Raw genomic sequence first — 18,648 nt, forward strand, 5'->3', positions numbered from 1 at the left:
ACAGGAACGCTGGCTGAGTGGAAGTCCTACAACTAGGAGGAAAGAGAAACGCATACCGACACTCAGAGGAGGCGCAGTGCTGAAGTCAAATTCTGAGGTGCGGAGTGCGCGGAGCGTGCTGGCGGCGGAGGACGCGGTTGTTGTTTTCAATCGGGAGGGAGTCGCAGACTCTGAGCTCCAGATCCGGGCGAGTCTTTAGGGGCCCAGACTCAAACGGGAGAAGCGGGACTGTCTGGCTTCGGTCAGAGCGAGTGCAGCTTTCTCTCCGAGCTTTGCAGCGGGTGCTGGGACTCAGAGAGGCAGAGCCCCTGGGGACAGGACTGAGAGCCGCCATAACTGCTCTCTCTGGCCCACCCTGTTGATCCTGTGCGACCCGCCCCGCCCAAGCCCTGCACAGAGGCCTTTGCCGGATAGCCTCAGGCAAAGGCTAGATTAGCACCTCCCTAGGGGACAGAAGCTCTCCTCACTGCTGACACAGCTGATTCTCATAGCCACTTGGCCTGGAGGTCAAACCCTCCCTGGGATTAGCTACAACAATCAAGATTTATCTATAAGACTGCGAACAAAGACCACTAGGGGGTGCACCAAGGAAGCATAACAAAATGCGGAGACAAAGAAACAGGACAAAATTGTCAATGGAAGAAATAGAGTTCAGAACCACACTTTTAAGGTCTCTCAAGAACTGTTTAGAAGCTGCCGATAAACTTAATGAGATCTACACGAAAACTAATAAGACCCTCGATCTTATATTGGGGAACCAACTAGAAATTAAGCACACACGGACTGAAATAACGAATATTATACAGACGCCCGACAGCAGACCAGAGGAGCGCAAGAATCAAGTCAATGATTTGAAATGCGAGGAAGCAAAAAACATCCAACTGGAAAAGCAAAATGAAAAAAGAATCCAAAAATGCGAGGATAGTGTAAGGAGCCTCTGGGACAGCTTCAAGCATACCAACATCAGAATTATAGGGGTGCCAGAAGATGAGAGAGAGCAAGATATTGAAAACCTATTTGAAGAAATAATGACAGAAAACTTCCCCCACCTGGTGAAAGAAATGGACTTACAGGTCCAAGAAGCGCGGAGAACCCCAAACAAAAGGAATCCAAAGAGGACCACACCAAGACACATCATAATTAAAATGCCAAGAGCAAAAGATAAAGAGAGAATCTTAAAAACAGCAAGAGAAAGAAACTTAGTTACCTACAAGGGAATACCCATACGACTGTCAGCTGATTTCTCAACAGAAACTTTGCAGGCCAGAAGGGAGTGGCAAGAAATATTCAAAGTGATGAATACCAAGAACCTACAACCAAGATTACTTTATCCAACAAAGCTATCATTCAGAATTGAAGGTCAGATAAAGAGCTTCACAGATAAGGAAAAGCTAAAGGAGTTCATCACCACCAAACCAGTATTATATGAAATGCTGAAAGGTATCCTTTAAGAAGAGGAAGAGGAAGAAAAAGGTAAAGATACAAATTATGAACAATAAATATGCATCTATCAACAAGTGAATCTAAGAATCAAGTGAATAAATAATCTGATGAACAGAATGAACTGTTGATTATAATAGAATCAGGGACATAGAAAGGGAATGGACTGACTATTCTTGGGGGGGAAAGGGGTGTGGGAGATGTGGGAAGAGACTGGACAAAAATCGTGCACCTATGGATGAGGACAGTGGGTGGGGAGTGAGGGCGGAGGGTGGGGCGGGAACTGGGAGGAGGGGAGTTATGGGGGGGGGAAAAAAAGGAACAAATGTAATAATCTGAACAATAAAGATTTAATTAAAAAGAAAAAAAAACGTTTTGAGTTCATCAGGAAGCTCAAAAACATGTTTTAAAAATTTTCCTCTCGACAACCATCTCACTTCAGTGTGAAATAGCACAGCATTGTTCAGCGCATCCAACTCATTGCACAGTTGCAAAAACAGTCGACTGTTTAAAGTGCTAGCCTTTACAAAATTGACACAACTTATGACGCTTTTCATTACTTCTTGTAACTCTTGTGGCAGCATCTTCATTGCTAATATTTGCCGATGAATCATACAGTGAGTCCCGATGACTTTTGGTCACTCATTCAGTACCAAACGTTGAAATCCAGATCGACATGCTATCATAACTAGAGCACCATCTGTGCAAACACCACAAACCTTTTCCCAAGAGATCTTATGCTCTTTCAGAAATGAACCAACTGTGTCAAATACATCACGTGCAGTAGTTGTCGTTTCAAGAGGTTTGCAAAAAGAAACTCATCTTTAAAGTTGCCATCATTAATATACCTCACGTAAACCAGTAACTGTGAACAGTTTGCAATGTCTGTAGATTCATCAAGCTGATACTAAATATTGGAAGTGGAGCAGATTTAATTTCCTGGATAACCTGATTAAGAATATCAGCAGACATGTCATCTATTCTTCTGCAGACAGTGTCGTTAGAGAAGGAAATTGCATTCAATTTCGTAACAAATTCGTCTCCAATCATAACTCGAACAATGTCTTTGGCCACTGGCAACAGTAAATCCTCAGCAATGGTTTGAGGTTTCATAGCTCTGGCGATTCTGAGTGCCACCAAATATGAAGCTTCAACGGCTGCTACGTTTTGTTTGTGGTACTTGTCACCAGTGTTAAGTCTGGCTTTCTTGAGTACAACAGGTTTGCTTCTAAAATAGTTGGTTTCCTTGCCAGCAAAGCTCAGATGCTTGCTATCAAAATGGCGTTTTAGTTTGTTCGGCTCCATAGATTCGGCTGATAGAACTTCACAACAAATAACACATTGTGGTTTCTCAATTCCGACTGTAATTATTGAGGTAAAACCATACTGTAAAAAACCCTCACTATATTTTCTTTTCTTAACGTTCTTCTCTACACAATCCATTGTCATGGGATGGTTTGCTAATAAAAATAATATATAACTTTAATAATAGCTTTAATAATACAAAAGATGATACATGGAATAGTTCAGTCAATACAGTTCATTAAAGTTTCCTATGATTTACCATTCTGTGTTGTTTTTTTTATATACCTGTTACTATCACAAGGGGGCAGTATTCACATCAACCACAGCTGAATATAAAAAGACCAATCAGCATCCAGATTAAGTTCCCATGGTACAGATATTTTTTTTTTTTTGCAGCAGTTGATGATTTTACAGTACATGATTTTACATTTACCCAGTAATTATAATTCATGAAGTGTCGTTTTACCTCCAATACTGCTGCTTTCAACACAGTAGCTGCTTTTAACAGAGTAGCTGCTTTCAACACAGCAGCTGCTTTCTACACAGTAGCTGTTCTCTACACATGTGTGACTGGCCCGAATAAGTACATTATAGTGCCAACCCTGTCACATACACCTGTATTTGTACGGAGTGTATGTGATGGGGTTGGCACGATGATGTCATCACGCCGGGTACTCATATGTGGGCGTATCTGCATTTGGGCGGACCTGCCTGGAGACGGACAGAGGAGCGGTGTCTTGGTTCCTAAGACCATCGAAAATATGTGTTTTCGATGGTCTTAGGCAACCCCTGTGAAAGGGTCGTTTTAGTTTGTTTGGCTCCATAGATTCGGCTGATAGAACTTCACAACAAATAACACATTGCGGTTTCTCAATTCCTGCTGTAATTATTGAGGTAAAACCATACTGTAAAACCTAAAGGGGTCGCGACCCACAGGTTGAGAACCACTGCCTTAGACTATCAAATAAAAAAATGACAATAGCCAACACAACAAAAAGCCATCCGGTGTGAATGAATCAAAATTCTAACTATATTTTTGTCAGATTGGCAAAAAATACACTTTTTTGGTGTGCTGAATTTTAGTAATTAGTTTATGTGTGCATGAGATGAAAAAGGTTGAAAATTGCTGCTATAACTACATAACTCAATACTTTGGAAGATGTTTATTCAGAGGGTTGAGAAGTTTGACTTAAACATCAAATAGGTTCCTGCTGAGATAGAGAACTACACAAAATCCAGGGGAAGCTATTCTGTGCCCTGCAGGACAGTCTCTGTGGTACATACAGTAAGTCCCCAATTGATGCTGTTGATAGGTTCTGGGACTTTAAGCAAAAGGATGTATAATGAAACCAATTTTACATAGGCCAGCCGTGGGCAAACTACGGCCCCTGGGCCAGATCCGGCCCGTTTGAAATGAATAAAACTAAAAAAAAAAAAAAAAAAGACCGTACCCTTTTATGTAATGATGTTTACTTTGAATTTATATTAGTTCACACAAACACTCCATCCATGCTCTTGTTCCGGCCCTCCGGTCCAGTTTAAGAACCCACTGTGGCCCTCCAGTCAAAAAGTTTGCCCACCCCTGCCATAGGCTAACAGATGTAAACAAGAGCTCTTTTTTTTAATTGTTTAAAGTATTACATATGTTTCTTCCCCACCCCACCACCACTGCCAACCGCCCCACCACTCCCACCCCCGAGGCAAGCCCCCACCTCTGTGTCCATTGGTTATGCTAATATGCATGCATACAAGTCCTTTGATTGATCTCTAATTCCTCCCTCTCTCCCCCATCCCCTGCCATTTGTCTCTGGGTTTTTGTTCATCAGTTTATTTTGATCATTATATCCCATATATGAGAGAGATCATGTGATATTTATCTTTCTATGACTGGCTTATTTTGCTTAGCATACATAATGCTCTCCAGTTCCATCCATGCTGTTGCAAATGGTAAAAGTTCCTTCTTTTTTATAGAGGTATAGTATTCCATTGTGTAGATAGACGTATTACAGTTTTTTTTAATCCACTCATCAGCTAATGGGCACTTAGGCTGTTTCCAAATCTTAGCTACTGTAAATTGTGTTGCTATGAACATAGGGTTACCTATATCCTTTCTGATTGGTGTTTCTGGTTCCTTGGTTAAGAGTTAAGTTCTTACAGCAAAGATTCCTGGAGCAAGAAGAGCCAAGCATAATAAAGGAGAGAGGCTGCCATCTCAGTTGTTTCTCAAAGAAACAACTTTAAATGGAATGACATCTTATTTGAGGACTTGCTGTATTCCAAGCCCCATGATCACTTACTGAACCAGCTCTCTGCCCCAGTTGAAGATCTGTGCAATCTGACAGCTACACATGTCTGGGCTGCACAGTTTAATTCAATAAGGCAAAGAGTAAGAAAATAAGACACTTTTTAAGAAGGTTACAGTGGAATAAGCGCTGTGAAAGAATTAAGGACAAGACACTCTGTGGAACTAGAATGGCTGCTGCAATGCATTATGCTTAGGGGCAACATTGGGAAGAAGGCTTTAAAGAAACACAATGACTGACTGGCTCAGTCAGCCGCTGCTACCATCCCTCCAGCCCCAAAGCCTAAATAAAGATATAGGAAAAGGAATGAACACAGAACAAGAAAGGGTGTACCTAACTCCAAGAAGCAGACCCCCAACAAAAAGCTATTAGTAGTTATCTCTAAGGGGGCAGTTCTTGTAAAACCAATGCCAAGAGTGGGAGCCAATACCTAGAAGACAAACTGCCTGTCGGGCCCAGCCCCATGTACCACCCTATCCCCAATCATCAGCAGCACGTGAGATAACCTGATTTGATCTGAATCCAAGTCCTGTGTCCAACCCGATATTCAACAAGACAAGTGGGCTCTCATTGGGCTGCAGAAAGAACAAGCACACCCAAGATATGCAACTAAAATACTAATAGATACTTCAAAAATCACAAACTTTGGGGGAAAACCAATGTCATAAAAGAGAGGTGCCATAATTAATAAGCAGAAGAATAGACTTCAGGAGCCAGTTTAGGGAAACAAGAGTTTAAAGGAGGTACAGATTATGATAGAGATTCTAAAATATATCCCATCAATTTAAAAAAACAACTCTACAGCTACCTCTACGAATTTAAAAAATATGCCCCAGCCGGCTTGGCTCAGCGGATAGAGCGTCGGCCTGCAGACTGAAGGGTCCCAGGTTCGATTCTGGCCAAGGGCACATGCCTGGGTTGTGGGCTCGATCCCCAGTAGGGGGTGTGCAGGAGGCAGCCAATCAATGATTCTCTGTCATCATTGATGTTTCTATTTCTCTCTCCTTCTCCCTTCCTCTCTGAAATCAATAAAGAAATATATATTTTTTTAAAAAAAGAATTTAAAAAATATTATTATAAAAAATTCAAGATGTGCTGAATAGTGGATTGGATCCCACTGGAGATCAAATTAGCAACTGGAAGATGGAGCCTAGAGATTGTACACAAAAGGATTATCAAAAAGAAGAAAAATGGAACACAAATGCTAAACCGTACGCAGAAGCAAGCCAGATGTTCTATCTCTTAAAAGGCATTCCACAAGAAAAGAAAAAGAGAAAAGAACAGAAAATTCCCAGACCTGAAAAAGGTCTAAGATGTAAGACTGATTTTTAAAAAAATCTCCTAACCATATCCTAGACACATCTTAGACCTCCAAATAAAAAGAGAAAATCCCAAAAATCTTCCAGAAGAGAAAAAAATCAGATTACCATCAAATCTGTAATCTGAAACAGTGAACGCTTAAAGACAACAAAACAATGTCTTCCAGCTTCTAAAGGATAATTAAATCAGGCCTACATCCAGCCTAATTATCATTCAAATGTGAGGGCAAACATAAAGGTTTTTTCCTTTGAACATTCAAGAAGAAGTGAAAAGGCAACCAAAATTCTAAACATGTAGGTAAATCTATATGAATATTGACTTTGCAAGCAATAATAGTAATATCTTCTGAATTTTAAATATGAGAGAATTTAAATAAATGAAAATAGTAGCATATAAGAAGGAAGTGGTAAAAGTGAAGTTTTAAATGTTTAAACATTCTTGAATTGTTTGGGAAAGAGTAAAAGTACCATTTAACTAATCATGTGACTGTCACGTATATAAAATAAACTGCCATTCTCCAGAGCATTTTCTCAATCCGTTGAGATTTTACTCCTGGCAATTGTCAGTTTGGCTCAAATAAACTTAAAAATTCTCCATGGGTTTGGATGTTTCTTATATTGACAGAAGCCAAGGAAATTCAGAGACAACGGATGGTGAGTACTCGGGCTAGGGAAGTGGCTATTAGGAGGAAGCTAAATTTTGAGTGTTTTTTACTCGTAACTTGTTGACAGAGACTCTATATCTTCCTCTAAATAGAACTACTCTATTTAGCTCAAGGTCAACGTTGGACAGTCTGTCTTCTGTGGGAAAGAACCTCTCTAGCAGCTGCCTACGTCTAAAAATGGATGAGTGTGGAGGCGACGCCAGTTTCTAGAGGGATAGGGATGGAGGGGAGCTGGTGAACAGTAAGATTACCGGGCATTTAAAAGTAGGGAAGGTTCAGAAAGACAGGGCCATTCTTCCTCCAGGTCACTGGGGTGCCAGTGAAAGGGACTAGAAGCCAATTTCGGGATGGCAATTAATAAAGGAGGTTTGAGAAGTCAAATGGGGCAGCTTAGAGAACCATCATTCTGGGTGCTGTAGCACAAAGTCAAGGAGGGGCTGATGTCCAGGGAGACTGACAAACATGGCATACCAGGAAAAATGCTGACACAGAGTGACTTTAAAGTGTCCTTTACCTTTATGGTTTCCTAGTAAGGATGCCTGAGACATAACAGCTGCTCAGTAATGTTTGCTGAATTAAACTGAATCCAAGCAAGACTTTTGTCAAGGTCTGGCCCTCTCATCTATGCCCTCAACAGTGAAAAAAGACGCCTCATTATATAACTACTCGAGGCCTGGTGCACGAATTCGTGCACCAGTGAGGTCCCTCAGCCTAGCCTGCGAGATCGAGCCAAAACTGGCTCTCCAACATCCCCCGAGGGGTCCCGGATTGCAAGAGTCACAGGTCAGGCTGAGGGACCCCACTGGTGCACGATCAAGGCCAGGGAGGGATGTGGGAGGTTGGCCAGCCAGGAAGGGACCGCAGAAGGACTCCAGAGTGTGTCCAGCCCGTCTCAGTACTGATCAGCCAGACCCCAGTAGCAAGCTAACCTACCAGTCAGAGCATCTGCCCCCTGGTGGTCAGTGCACATCATAACGACTGGTCGACCAGTCAACTACCTGCCCCCTGATGGTCAGTGCACATCATAGCGAGCAGTTGAGTGGCATTAGCATATCATTAGCATCTTACACTCTGATTGGTTGAATGGATGCCTGGACGACCAGACACTTAGCATATTAGGTTTTTATTATATAGGACTAGAGGCCCGATGCACAAAAATTTGTGCACTCGGGGAGGAGAGGGGTGTACCTCAGCCCGGCCTGTGCCCTCTCGCAGTCTGCGACCCCTCGGGAGATAACGACCTGCTGGCTTAGGCCTGCTCCCGGGTGGCAGAGGGCAGGCCCAAGCCCTAGGTGCAGCCCCTGGTCAGGCTCAGAGCAGGGCTGATTGAGGAGTTGGGGTGCCGCCCCCTGTCATGCACAGAGCAGGGCGGATTGGGAGGTTGTGATGTCACCCTCAGTCACGCTCAGGGTAGGGCCAATTGGGGGATTGGGGCACCGTCCCCTGTCACACTCAAGGCAGGGTCGATGGGTAGGTTGTGGTGCCACCCCTGTCACGCACAGAGCAGGGCCGATCATGGGGTTGGGGCGCTGCCCCCTGACACGCACAGAGCAGGGCCGATCATGGGGTTGGGGAGCTCCCCCCATCACACACAGAGCAGGGCCAATCAGGGGGTTAGGGCGCCGCCACTCTCACACTCAGGGCAGTGCCGATGGGGAGGTTATGGCTCCACCCCGTCACACACAGAGCAGGGCCCGTGGGGTGGGCGGGTTGGGGCGCTGCACCCTGTCACACACAGAGCCGCAGGGTGATCAGGGGGTTGGGGAGCTCCCCCCTATCAGGCACAGAGCAGGGCCAATCAGGGGGTTGGGGCGCCTTCCCCTGTCATGAACAGAACAGGGCCAATAGGGAGGTTGTGGCCCCGCCCCCTGTCACACACAGAGCTGCAGGGCGATCAGGGGGTTTGGGCGCTGCCCCCTGTCACGCTGATCCCGGTGCCGGGAGGCCTCTCAGCTCCGCTGATCCCGGTGCTGGGAGGCATATTACCCTTTTACTATATAGAATAGAGGCCTGGTGCATGGGGGCCAGCTGGTTTGCCCTGAAGGGTGTCCTGGATTAGGGTGGGGGTCCCCACTGGGGTGCCTGGCCAGCCTGGGTGAGGAGATGATGGCTGTTTGCAGCTGGTCACACACCCTTCAGGGTGGGGGTCCCCATTGGGGTACCTGGCCCGTCTGGATGAGGGGCTGAGGGCTGTTTTCAGACTGGGACTTAAGCTCCCAACTGCTCCTTTTTTTCTTTTCTTTTTTGTATTCTAGGCCAGCTTTAGCTCTGAGGCTTGGCTCCAGCTCTGAGGCCTCGGCTGCTGAAAACAGGTATCTGGTTTGTTTTGGTTCTATAATCGAAACTCTGTATCAACTCCAGCTCTGAGATCCCGGCTGGCTGAAAGCAGGTTTCTGGGGTTTTGTTAAGCTTCTATATTTGTTACAATGTTTTTAAAACTGCAGGCTCAGAGGCTGGCAAGGTAGGCGGGGAATGTTGGTTTTCTCCGTCACTGAAGCAAGCAAGCCTCATGTTCAGTTTAAGCTGCCTGGCTGCCAGCCACCATCTTGGCTGGCAGTTAATTTGCATATCGCCCTGATTAGCCAATGGGAAGGGTAGCAGTCATACGCCAATTACCATGTTTCTCTTTTATTAGATAAGATGCCACGGTGGCTTTAGAGCACTTCAGAATGACTGGGAGGCCTTTGTAAAGCACAGCTTGCTGGCCCCACCCCCAGAGTTGGGGGCGGGGGCATTTAATTTGTATTTTTAACCATTTCCCAGGGATGCTGACCATATTGATCCAGGGATCACACTTTGAAAACTACTGGGTTGGAGGATGAAAGGGTTAAAGGGTGTCAATTATTGAGAGCCTCTATAATACAGAATAGGGAATTCAGGAAGTACAATGTTTTTCATCTACTCTCTGTGTCAAGGGCTGAGAGAATACTCAGGCGAGTATGATTTATAGAGCACTGTACTTTCTTGGAGGACAGGATTTCCATACTCATTCCAATGGCATAGGCCATTAAGGCTCCTAATGGCTTGAGGAATTAATGAAGTATCTGGCAATGAGACTTTGTGTATCATTAGATTCCTTGAGCATACAGCCTGGCAAAGGGTATCAAGAAATGATGAGCTGTGAAGGAGTTGGAGGTTCAAAGCACATCCCTTTCCTTTTTTATTTTTATGTTAATACGATGTGTATTATAATTTTGTTGTTGTTTCGCCAGTTGTATGATTCTTTTTTCTCCCATAAATAGGCAGGTAATTCCAAAATAGGCACAAATGCTTTTTATTTTAATTAGTGCTTCCCTCTCAGACAAATAACAAGCTAATGATAATGATATATTAGCGAATTCCTTTTTCCCTTAGCGCTCCAAAGTCACTCCCCCCCCCCGCAAGCACTACACAGCAAGCTAACATTCCCAATTCAAAACAGGGAATAATGCTGGACTCAATGAATGCCACTATTGTTGTAGGCAAGTCAGAGGATTGGGGTCAAAAGTTTAATTCTGCTCCAGGTTTTTAATACAGGTTTTGAAGCAGAATTTTTTTTTTAACTCACAAAATTTAGGTTCTGCTCATCAGTATCATTAAGTGAATCACTCATATACCAATTCTGGCCAACACTGGGTGGACGCTGTTCTGAGTTTTACAGCAACAGCTCACAGACTAGGGGAGGAAACAGACAACTTAGCTGAAGGCAAGCAGGATGCAACAGCTGTTAGGAGAACAAGGTTCAGAAGGAGCAGACAGAGGAGAAGACTGACACCAATCAGCTTACCCACGGAGCTAAAGAGCGATTGGGAAGGGACAGAAAGGGGAATATTGAAAACCCACGTCCCAGGTGGATGGAGCCTGCAGGGTTTGGGCTGCTTTTGTGAGAGGCAGCAATTGATATGTAGTCTCATGTCACATGGAATTGTTCCTGTCTCAGCCATCTATCAGCAGACACCATGGAATGCTACAGTAAAACTCAATTCTGAGCATGCATGCATCAGCTCATAACACGGTAAGTCCTCTGTCTCTCCACACAGCCACCCCTGAGAAAAGTTATTTCTACACTTCAAGTTCAGAGCATTAAAATAAATGGCTCATGATGTCAAGTGTGTTGAATTAAATCCTTATTTATGAGATGTATCAGAAGCCATTTATCTCATTGCTTTTTGTTTGGTGAGATTCACCCTGCAAAAGGTGAGAAGCTAAGAAGTCAAGTAGCAGGCTGAAGAGGAAAGGGCAGAGGAATGAGCTCAGCCAGGCCATGGGCAGAGCTAGAGGAACGGGCAGAGGAGGCAGGGGTCAGGGAGAAGGCTGCACTCACTCCAAACAAGGCTAGAGCGTCATTATCAGCCCCGAGAACTGCTAAGAATCACAAAAGACCGCCAGCACTGGAAAGGCCTTCACAGTTCAGACACACACCGACAAATTAACAGATGACTCTTGAAATACACTATGTGAACAGCCCAATCACACTTCCTTTCACTTTGGATCAGCAGATACTCCACAGGGAAGATCACCAAAGAGGAATCTTTCTGGAGAAATCTTTTAATCCCAGCACCAGAACAGTACTGCACATAGTCGGTGCTCAATAAATATCCACTGACTAAATGAATGATTGTTTCCTTATATAGTGTGTTAATTTATTCTTTCAGCCATTTTAATACTTAAGTATCTTCTACATAAAAGGCATTATACAAAATGTGAAAGGAGATGCAAAAGTAAAAAACAATCTGTGTATTCAAGGAGCTTTATGGGGCATACAAAATAGCTGTAACCAAAGCTTCGCAGTGGTAATTATGATAAACAAGTTAAAGTGCTACTGGACTTGGAAGGACAGAGGGTTGGACTAGGAGAGGCCAGCATGTGTGTCTTGGCTAGTTACCTGCCTCACCCCAGCATGCCCACCACTTCTCTACTGAAATCTAGAGGAGGAGGAACTTCATGACAGCCACTTAAGGTACAGGACAAGGAAGCGGATGTGATTCTGCCTCAATGGCTCAGGTCACGTGGCAAGAGAGCTCAGGCAGGCGACCTGTGAGCCACTCAGAACTGAGAGCCACGAGTCACCAAGTCTAGGCACTACTGGGTTAAATTTATTGGTCTGGCTCCTGAGAACTCGGAATAAAGTAAAATGGGGTTTCTCCAAAGTCAGAAGGTTCCTGTAATTAACTTCTTGGAGTTCAGAGGCCACGTGTAGTGCTTCTGCCCCAGGCCACGCACTGCCTTGGAGAGAGTCGGGGACATGCTGCACACTGGCACAAGGTCTGCCACATGGCTTGGAGAAGCCACCCAGCAGGCTGTGGAGAACTGGGGAAGTCAGCAAGGGCAGGTGGACTGTGAGCTCCTCTTGAAGAGCTAGCAGGCTTCAGACAATGAACATGCGATGGAACGAGGACAGAGGAAGGACATTCTAGATCAGTGGTTCTCAACCTTCCTAATGCCGCGACCCTTTAATACAGTTTCTAATGCTGTGGTGACCCCCAATTTCATTGTTACAAATTGAACATAATGAAAGCATAGTGATTAATCACAAAAACAATATGTAATTATATATGTGTTCTCCGATGGTCTTAGGCGATTGTTCGACCCCCACAGGGGTCGCGACCCACAGGTTGAGAACCACTGTTCTAGATGGATGCAACAAAGCTCAGAGGTGCAAACCATGAGGCTAAATTAAGCTAAGAAGTGTGAGCACAACTAAAGGATGGCAGGCTGGAAAGGAAAGAGCTCAGCAGATCATGGACAGTAGCAGCCTGACACAGATCTCACTTTCCAGTGCCAAGGTGAAAGAATGATGGTGGCTTAGTAGTGGCAGCTAATTTTTAGATAAAAAATAGGACTACTATTTTATTACAATTTTCTGAGTGGCTTAGTTTTAAACTTCAGGCAACCAAGCAACTCTCTAGAGCAGCCCACACAGAAAATCAGAATGACCTTTGGCTAAGAATGCCTTTTGGTCAGGCACGTCTCTTTGCTTGATCACCGTTTGCTCCTTTGGACTGGACAAATTCTACTCATCTTGTTATCAAAGGCACCTGGTGCAGCATACAAACTAAGTTTCTGGGGAGTACCTTGACCAAATAACCACAGTCCTCCTGTCTTCCCTATGGGGACAGTATTTCATAGTAGTTACAAGCATGAACTGGGAAGTCAACCTGAGTCTCAATTCCAGCTCAGCACAGGTACACGGGCAAGTCACATGAATAGCAAAAATAACACGGCAAGAGCAAACAGAAGTGAAAAAGAAAAGAGGTTGTGGGGAAACAGGCTCTGAACGCTTCCTACCTTTCCTTCCTACACGCCCCCTCAGCTTTCCCTCTGCACTTACGACCTGGACTGTCAGACATATAAGCAGCATTCGTAAATAAATTAACTATTAAAGGCAAGATCACAATCTCATGTTGAAAGGGGCATTTCTCTAATAGTATAGAGCAGCATTTGCTGAATCACAAAATAGGTAATGTTATCTATGCTGAGAAAAATCAATCACTTATCGTTTCTACTTCTCTAACCTCCTATTTGGGTTCCATCCTTTATTTCAGGTTTATTTCCAATATAAAGGACAACAGGGGTATACAATTACAGCATATAAAGAGCACTAGAACAAATCTTCTTGGGTACTTATGGTCACTAAACATCTTTCAGCTGACAGGCAGGGAGAGTAAGTCTCCTAAACCACAAAATAAACATCTCTAAGTACTTCTGCACTTTCATTTCTTAACTAGAGGCCTGATGCACGAAATTCATGCAAGAGTAGGCCTTCCTTCCCCTGGCTGCTGGCACTGGCTTCCCTCTGGCACCCAGGAACTGGGCTTCCCTCCGGCCGCAGGCTTCATCCAGAAGGATGTCCAGTCTAATTAGCATATTACACTTCTATTATTATAGATATTAAAGAGCACCTGTTTCCTTGAGGATATTTCATTCTATGAAATTATATATACTAATAAAAGGGTAATATGCTAATTAGGCTGGACATCTTCCAGACATAGCCATGATGGCAGGCCAAGACACAGGCAGTTAGGGGCAATCAGGCCGACAGGGGAGAGCAGTTAGGAGCGATCAGGCCAGCAGGGGAGGGCAGTTGGGGGGACCAGGCTGGCAGGTGAGCCATTAGGAGCCAGCGGTCCCAGATTGCGAGAGGGTACAGGCCGGGCTTAAAGACCGCCCCCCACACACACACACCGTGCATGAATTTCATGCACTGGGCCTCTAGTCCTATATAATAAAAGGGTAATATGCAAACAGACCAAACGGCAGAACAACTAAACAACCAATCAAAGCATAATATGTTAATGATATGCTAAAGCTGCTCAACCGCTTGCTATGATGTGTACTGACCACCAGGGGGCAGACAGTCAATTGGTCAACCAGTTGCTATGATGTGCACTGACCACCAGGGGACAGATGCTCTGACCAGTAGGTTAGCTTGCTGCTGGGGTCTGGTCAATCGGGACTGAGTGAGATGGGCCGGACACACCTTGGAGCCTTCCCATAGTCCCTCCCTGTCCCGATCATGCACTGGTGGGGTCCCTCAGCCTGGCCAGCGCCCTCTCGCAATCCGGGACCCCTCGGGGGATGTCGGAGAGCTAAATTTAGCCTGATCCCCCAGGCCACTCCCCTTGGAAGGGTGCCAGATGCAGGGTTCATGGCTGGTGAGCGCTGCTACGGCAGCACGAGCCTCTCCCAATAGGGACTGATTGGGTGCGGGTCTGCAGTAGGCACAGTGGGGCTGGGATGAGTGGGAGCGGCAGGTATGAACTGCAGGCGGTGTTGGACTGTGGGTTTTGGCCTGATCCCTGCAGGCCACCTAGAGGTACCCCACCCGTGCATGAATTCGTGCACCAGGCCTCTAGTTGTTTATAAGAGATCAAACAGAAATTCTTACTCTCCCTGAATAAGGCATTTAATAGAAGTCAGAATTACTGAATTATTTACTTTTTTTAAAAGGCACTCTTTCCTTTTTGGTACAACTAGGCCCTGTTAAAGTAACTAATGTGTGGGCTCTTTACCCAATAAAAACCTACTCAGCTTTGTGAAGTTACTTATAACTTAGGAGAATTTCTTAACTCTATTTTTTTTCTTTTTTTAGATATCCCTGAATTAATGTTGGAAATGATAATATTTTGATCATTTAATTCTCAGTGTTAAATTTAAGAAGAAAAACAATTTTCCTGTTTGACACAATGTAGGAAGGCTGGCTAACAGGCTTTCTGCTGTTCCAAGGACAGGCAAAAAAAGGAAATCTTTATTATAAATATTAGATATGATTTGCTATTAGCATTATCAAATCATGGATTAGGACACATTTCTATTTATTCCTGGCCTTGAGCCTGAAGGCCTAAAGATATCTGACTAAAAGCACAAAGTAAATCAAAGACAAAGACTAATAATCCTTCGCAGTATTTGTTTTGAGACAGTGCAAACATCCAACCCCATGAAAGGTGCTGTTTTGTTCAATGTGTTTTTTTTAGAAAGGTGTGTATGTTTCTCAAATCCCTGTTTTCAGAATATTTACTGAAACTGCATGCACTGGTGAGGTCGGGGACTAAACAGTAAATGTGCTTCCCATTTGCTAGTCTGCAAGGAAGGCATTGGATCCCACAAGTCAGGCTTTAAGCACCTCTCTTTTATCCAACTTCCCACAGGCATTTCTGAACCATTTAAATGAACATTTATACACATTCCTGCTGCGTATGCTTATCTTTGTGAATGGTACTGACTTAAACCATTGATAAGAGGAAAAATAAAGAGATCCTGCACTTTTCTTTGATAATGACACAAACTGCTACTCTGGGACGTGAACACCAGACGCTGTCCCCAGGCCTCTGAATACACCTGACCCTTATTAGAAACTGTCACCCACGGATCGTTCTGTCTGTGGCCTGCCCCAGCCTCTTTGCCTCTTGTCTTTCAATTATGCCAGCAGCAGGCCACATTGAGGTTATCGCTTAAATTAAAAGTCGCTGGCATCAGGTCCCCATATAAGACTGAGGAAGCAGTGATGACAAACGCAGAGCGGGTGTGTCCGGGTGACCTTTAGAGAGAGGAAGGACCTCTCTTGCAGAGTAACTGTGGCCCCAAGAAAGGCTGGTTCAGGGTAGTGCCCCTGTGCAAACACAGACTGTCCAGCCAGAGCCCATCCCTTCTCCGGCAGCCCCTAACCACCCACCACCTTGCTTGATTCAAATGCTACGATGGTTGTTTCAGGAGAAAAATCACCCCACAGTGAGTTTGGAAATTTGTCTTCTAGATAAGACAAATTTGGAGTTTCTATTCTCAAGTGGCCCTTAGGGTCATTTAGAAATTCTTTTTATCTTACCCAATTTAGGGAGTGGACGAAGATGGTAAAACAGGCTCTGGTCAAAGGTTTGGGACTGAATCCGAACACTGTCCCCACTGTGGCCTCACACTGCATCGCGAATCAGGGCATTGTTCTGGATTACTTAGGCAGGCTTCCTTTGAGGGCTAGTACATGGAAAATATTTTTCCAATGAACTATTTGGGAGTAATTTCTCCAAGATTAGTTGCCTCACTGGTCAGGTAAAGATGACAACAGCAAAAGAAATAACGTATGCAAGAGGCTTTGCACAGTAACTGAGACACAGCAAAAGCTAAGCAATGACACCGCCCATATCCCAAAATCTTATCACTCTCCAACCCCAGCCCAACTCCTCACACCCTAAGACAACTGAACCTCTTCCTTCACTCAGATAATAGGGACCATCAGGAATGAAATTCATCAACCACCCTGGCCCTTCTCCATTCCACACTCAGATCCACAGGTGGTTTCAGAATATTCATGCTCATAATTACTCAGAAATTATGTAACTATGAATTTCCCAATGTTGTTATTTAGTGTACTGATAGAAAAGCGCGTTACCATAACACAATTTTAAAAAATATTTTAATCAGTGCATTTCAATATTATTGTTTCCTTTGTAATCCTATGTATTTTATTTAAAAACATTTTTCTAAAAAGAGACCCATAGTCTTTATCAAAAACTGCCAAAGGAGTCCATGAAACAAAAGAGTTGAGGACCTGGATGCAGATTAAAATGCCTACAATCACTATGAACAGAGAGAGTACAACCATGCACACATATGAACAGAGATTTCAAGGAACAAGAAAAAATTAAAAACATCATTTCAGATTAGTGGAATCCTAGGTTTTTCTTTTTCTTAAGGTTGTTGTATTGTTTTTGCAATAATAAAAGATTAGAGCTACTGACACACTTAGAGCCATTTATTTTCCTCTCCTATCGCAGATTTGCTCCCACAATGAATCAAAGACACAATGTACCACCCTCAGCTTCCTTGTCCTTGGAACTAGCCATGAACAGGTCATGAAAAAAGTGTAGCTGCAACAGGTAATTCCAAACATGCAGATTTTCTTCATGGAAATAACAATACTTTATCTACAATGTCATGAAAAACTGGCTGAACACCTTCAATGGTAAAAACATTAACTTCTTTTAAAAGCTCCTCTCTATTACAAGTAAATATTTTTCACAGGGTAGGTCACATCTGATTTATTCTTGGCGTGGCTTTTTCTAATGAGCCTTTCATTCTCTCTCTATTTCTTAATGGAATTTTCTCAATACTTAAAAATTCCATTTCTGTGAGATCCTTTCAAACTGAACAGTGAATTACCCAAGCAGATGTGTGAAAGAACGTGTTCATACTCTGAGAGACATTTACTGCTTATATTATGGCTCACTGGCAATCATAAAACTAAAGTGTGGTCTTCTATCATCCACATACGATTTTAAAAGATGAAGATAATCCGGTTCATCCTGAAATCATACACTTCCATTTCTCTCGTGTGTGCGCTTAGGTACAAGGAAAGCCCTTTGCTGCTCCGTGCAAGAGGAGCCCGGCAAGCTTTAGGGGGTAAACTATACCCTGCTTTTGCCTAAGTGTATGTACATATACGTATACTTTAGTGCTACAACACTGAGTTCAAAGTGGTACTTTACAATGGTAAATTATCCAGAGAAAACATTATTCTTTGGAATCTTCTTCAAATGGCCTTGGTCAGATTAATGCAAAATGAGGAAACAGAAAGAAGAGTTCAAGTCCTTTAGTGCTTTTGTTATAAAGGTAAAATTATAACGTTACAACACTAACCCCTGTCCCCCACCCGCCAGGGTAGAAGCACTGATGGGGGCTGTGGTGTGGGTTCCAGCTCCCCCACTGAAGAGCAGGGAGCAGGGTGCCTGGGCGACTTCCCATGTGCCTCTGAACCTCAGTTTCCACAGCTGTACTTGGCAAGATCACCATGGAAATTAATGGGCTAATGGATGCAGAAGTGCTCTCTAAACATAAAAGGCTTTACAAACATGGCCATTGTTACTATGTTCTTTAAAAGAAGGAAAAAAGAAAAACAAACACCAGAATGTGATAATACATCAGTTCCTTTCAGATTGCCAAAGCAAAAGGCACAAGAGCTTGGGCATACAATGAAGCGGGGCAGAAAAGCAGATCACGCTGGCTGTTGGGAGTGCACCATCAAGGGACAAGAATGTGACTGTTAAATCCTCACAAAGCAGTGGCAGCACTGAGGAGCCTGTGGCTGGAGCCCTGCGTCAAGACAAGTTCCCTCATTCTGCCTTGCTCAGCGCCATGTGGTGTTTT

General features: G+C 44.0%; 1 protein-coding gene across 7 annotated transcripts in view; it reads right to left on the bottom strand.

The window, feature by feature from the left end:
• Positions 1 to 18,648, bottom strand: part of KDM4C (lysine demethylase 4C) — a 337,267-nt gene that overhangs the window by 56,766 nt on the left and 261,853 nt on the right. Inside the window, exon 18 of one of the 7 annotated variants that reach the window (XM_059656703.1) lies at positions 2,871 to 2,900. The exons of the other annotated variants lie outside the window; for them this stretch is intronic. Within the exon in view, the coding sequence (XP_059512686.1) occupies positions 2,886 to 2,900 (15 nt within the window). The 3' untranslated portion in view covers positions 2,871 to 2,885. Of the gene's footprint in view, positions 1 to 2,870; positions 2,901 to 18,648 lie in introns of those variants that run through there. 7 annotated transcript variants of the gene reach the window in all.

Source organism: Myotis daubentonii, chromosome 11 (assembly GCF_963259705.1).
Source record: "Myotis daubentonii chromosome 11, mMyoDau2.1, whole genome shotgun sequence".
Classification (NCBI taxonomy): domain Eukaryota; kingdom Metazoa; phylum Chordata; class Mammalia; order Chiroptera; family Vespertilionidae; genus Myotis; species Myotis daubentonii.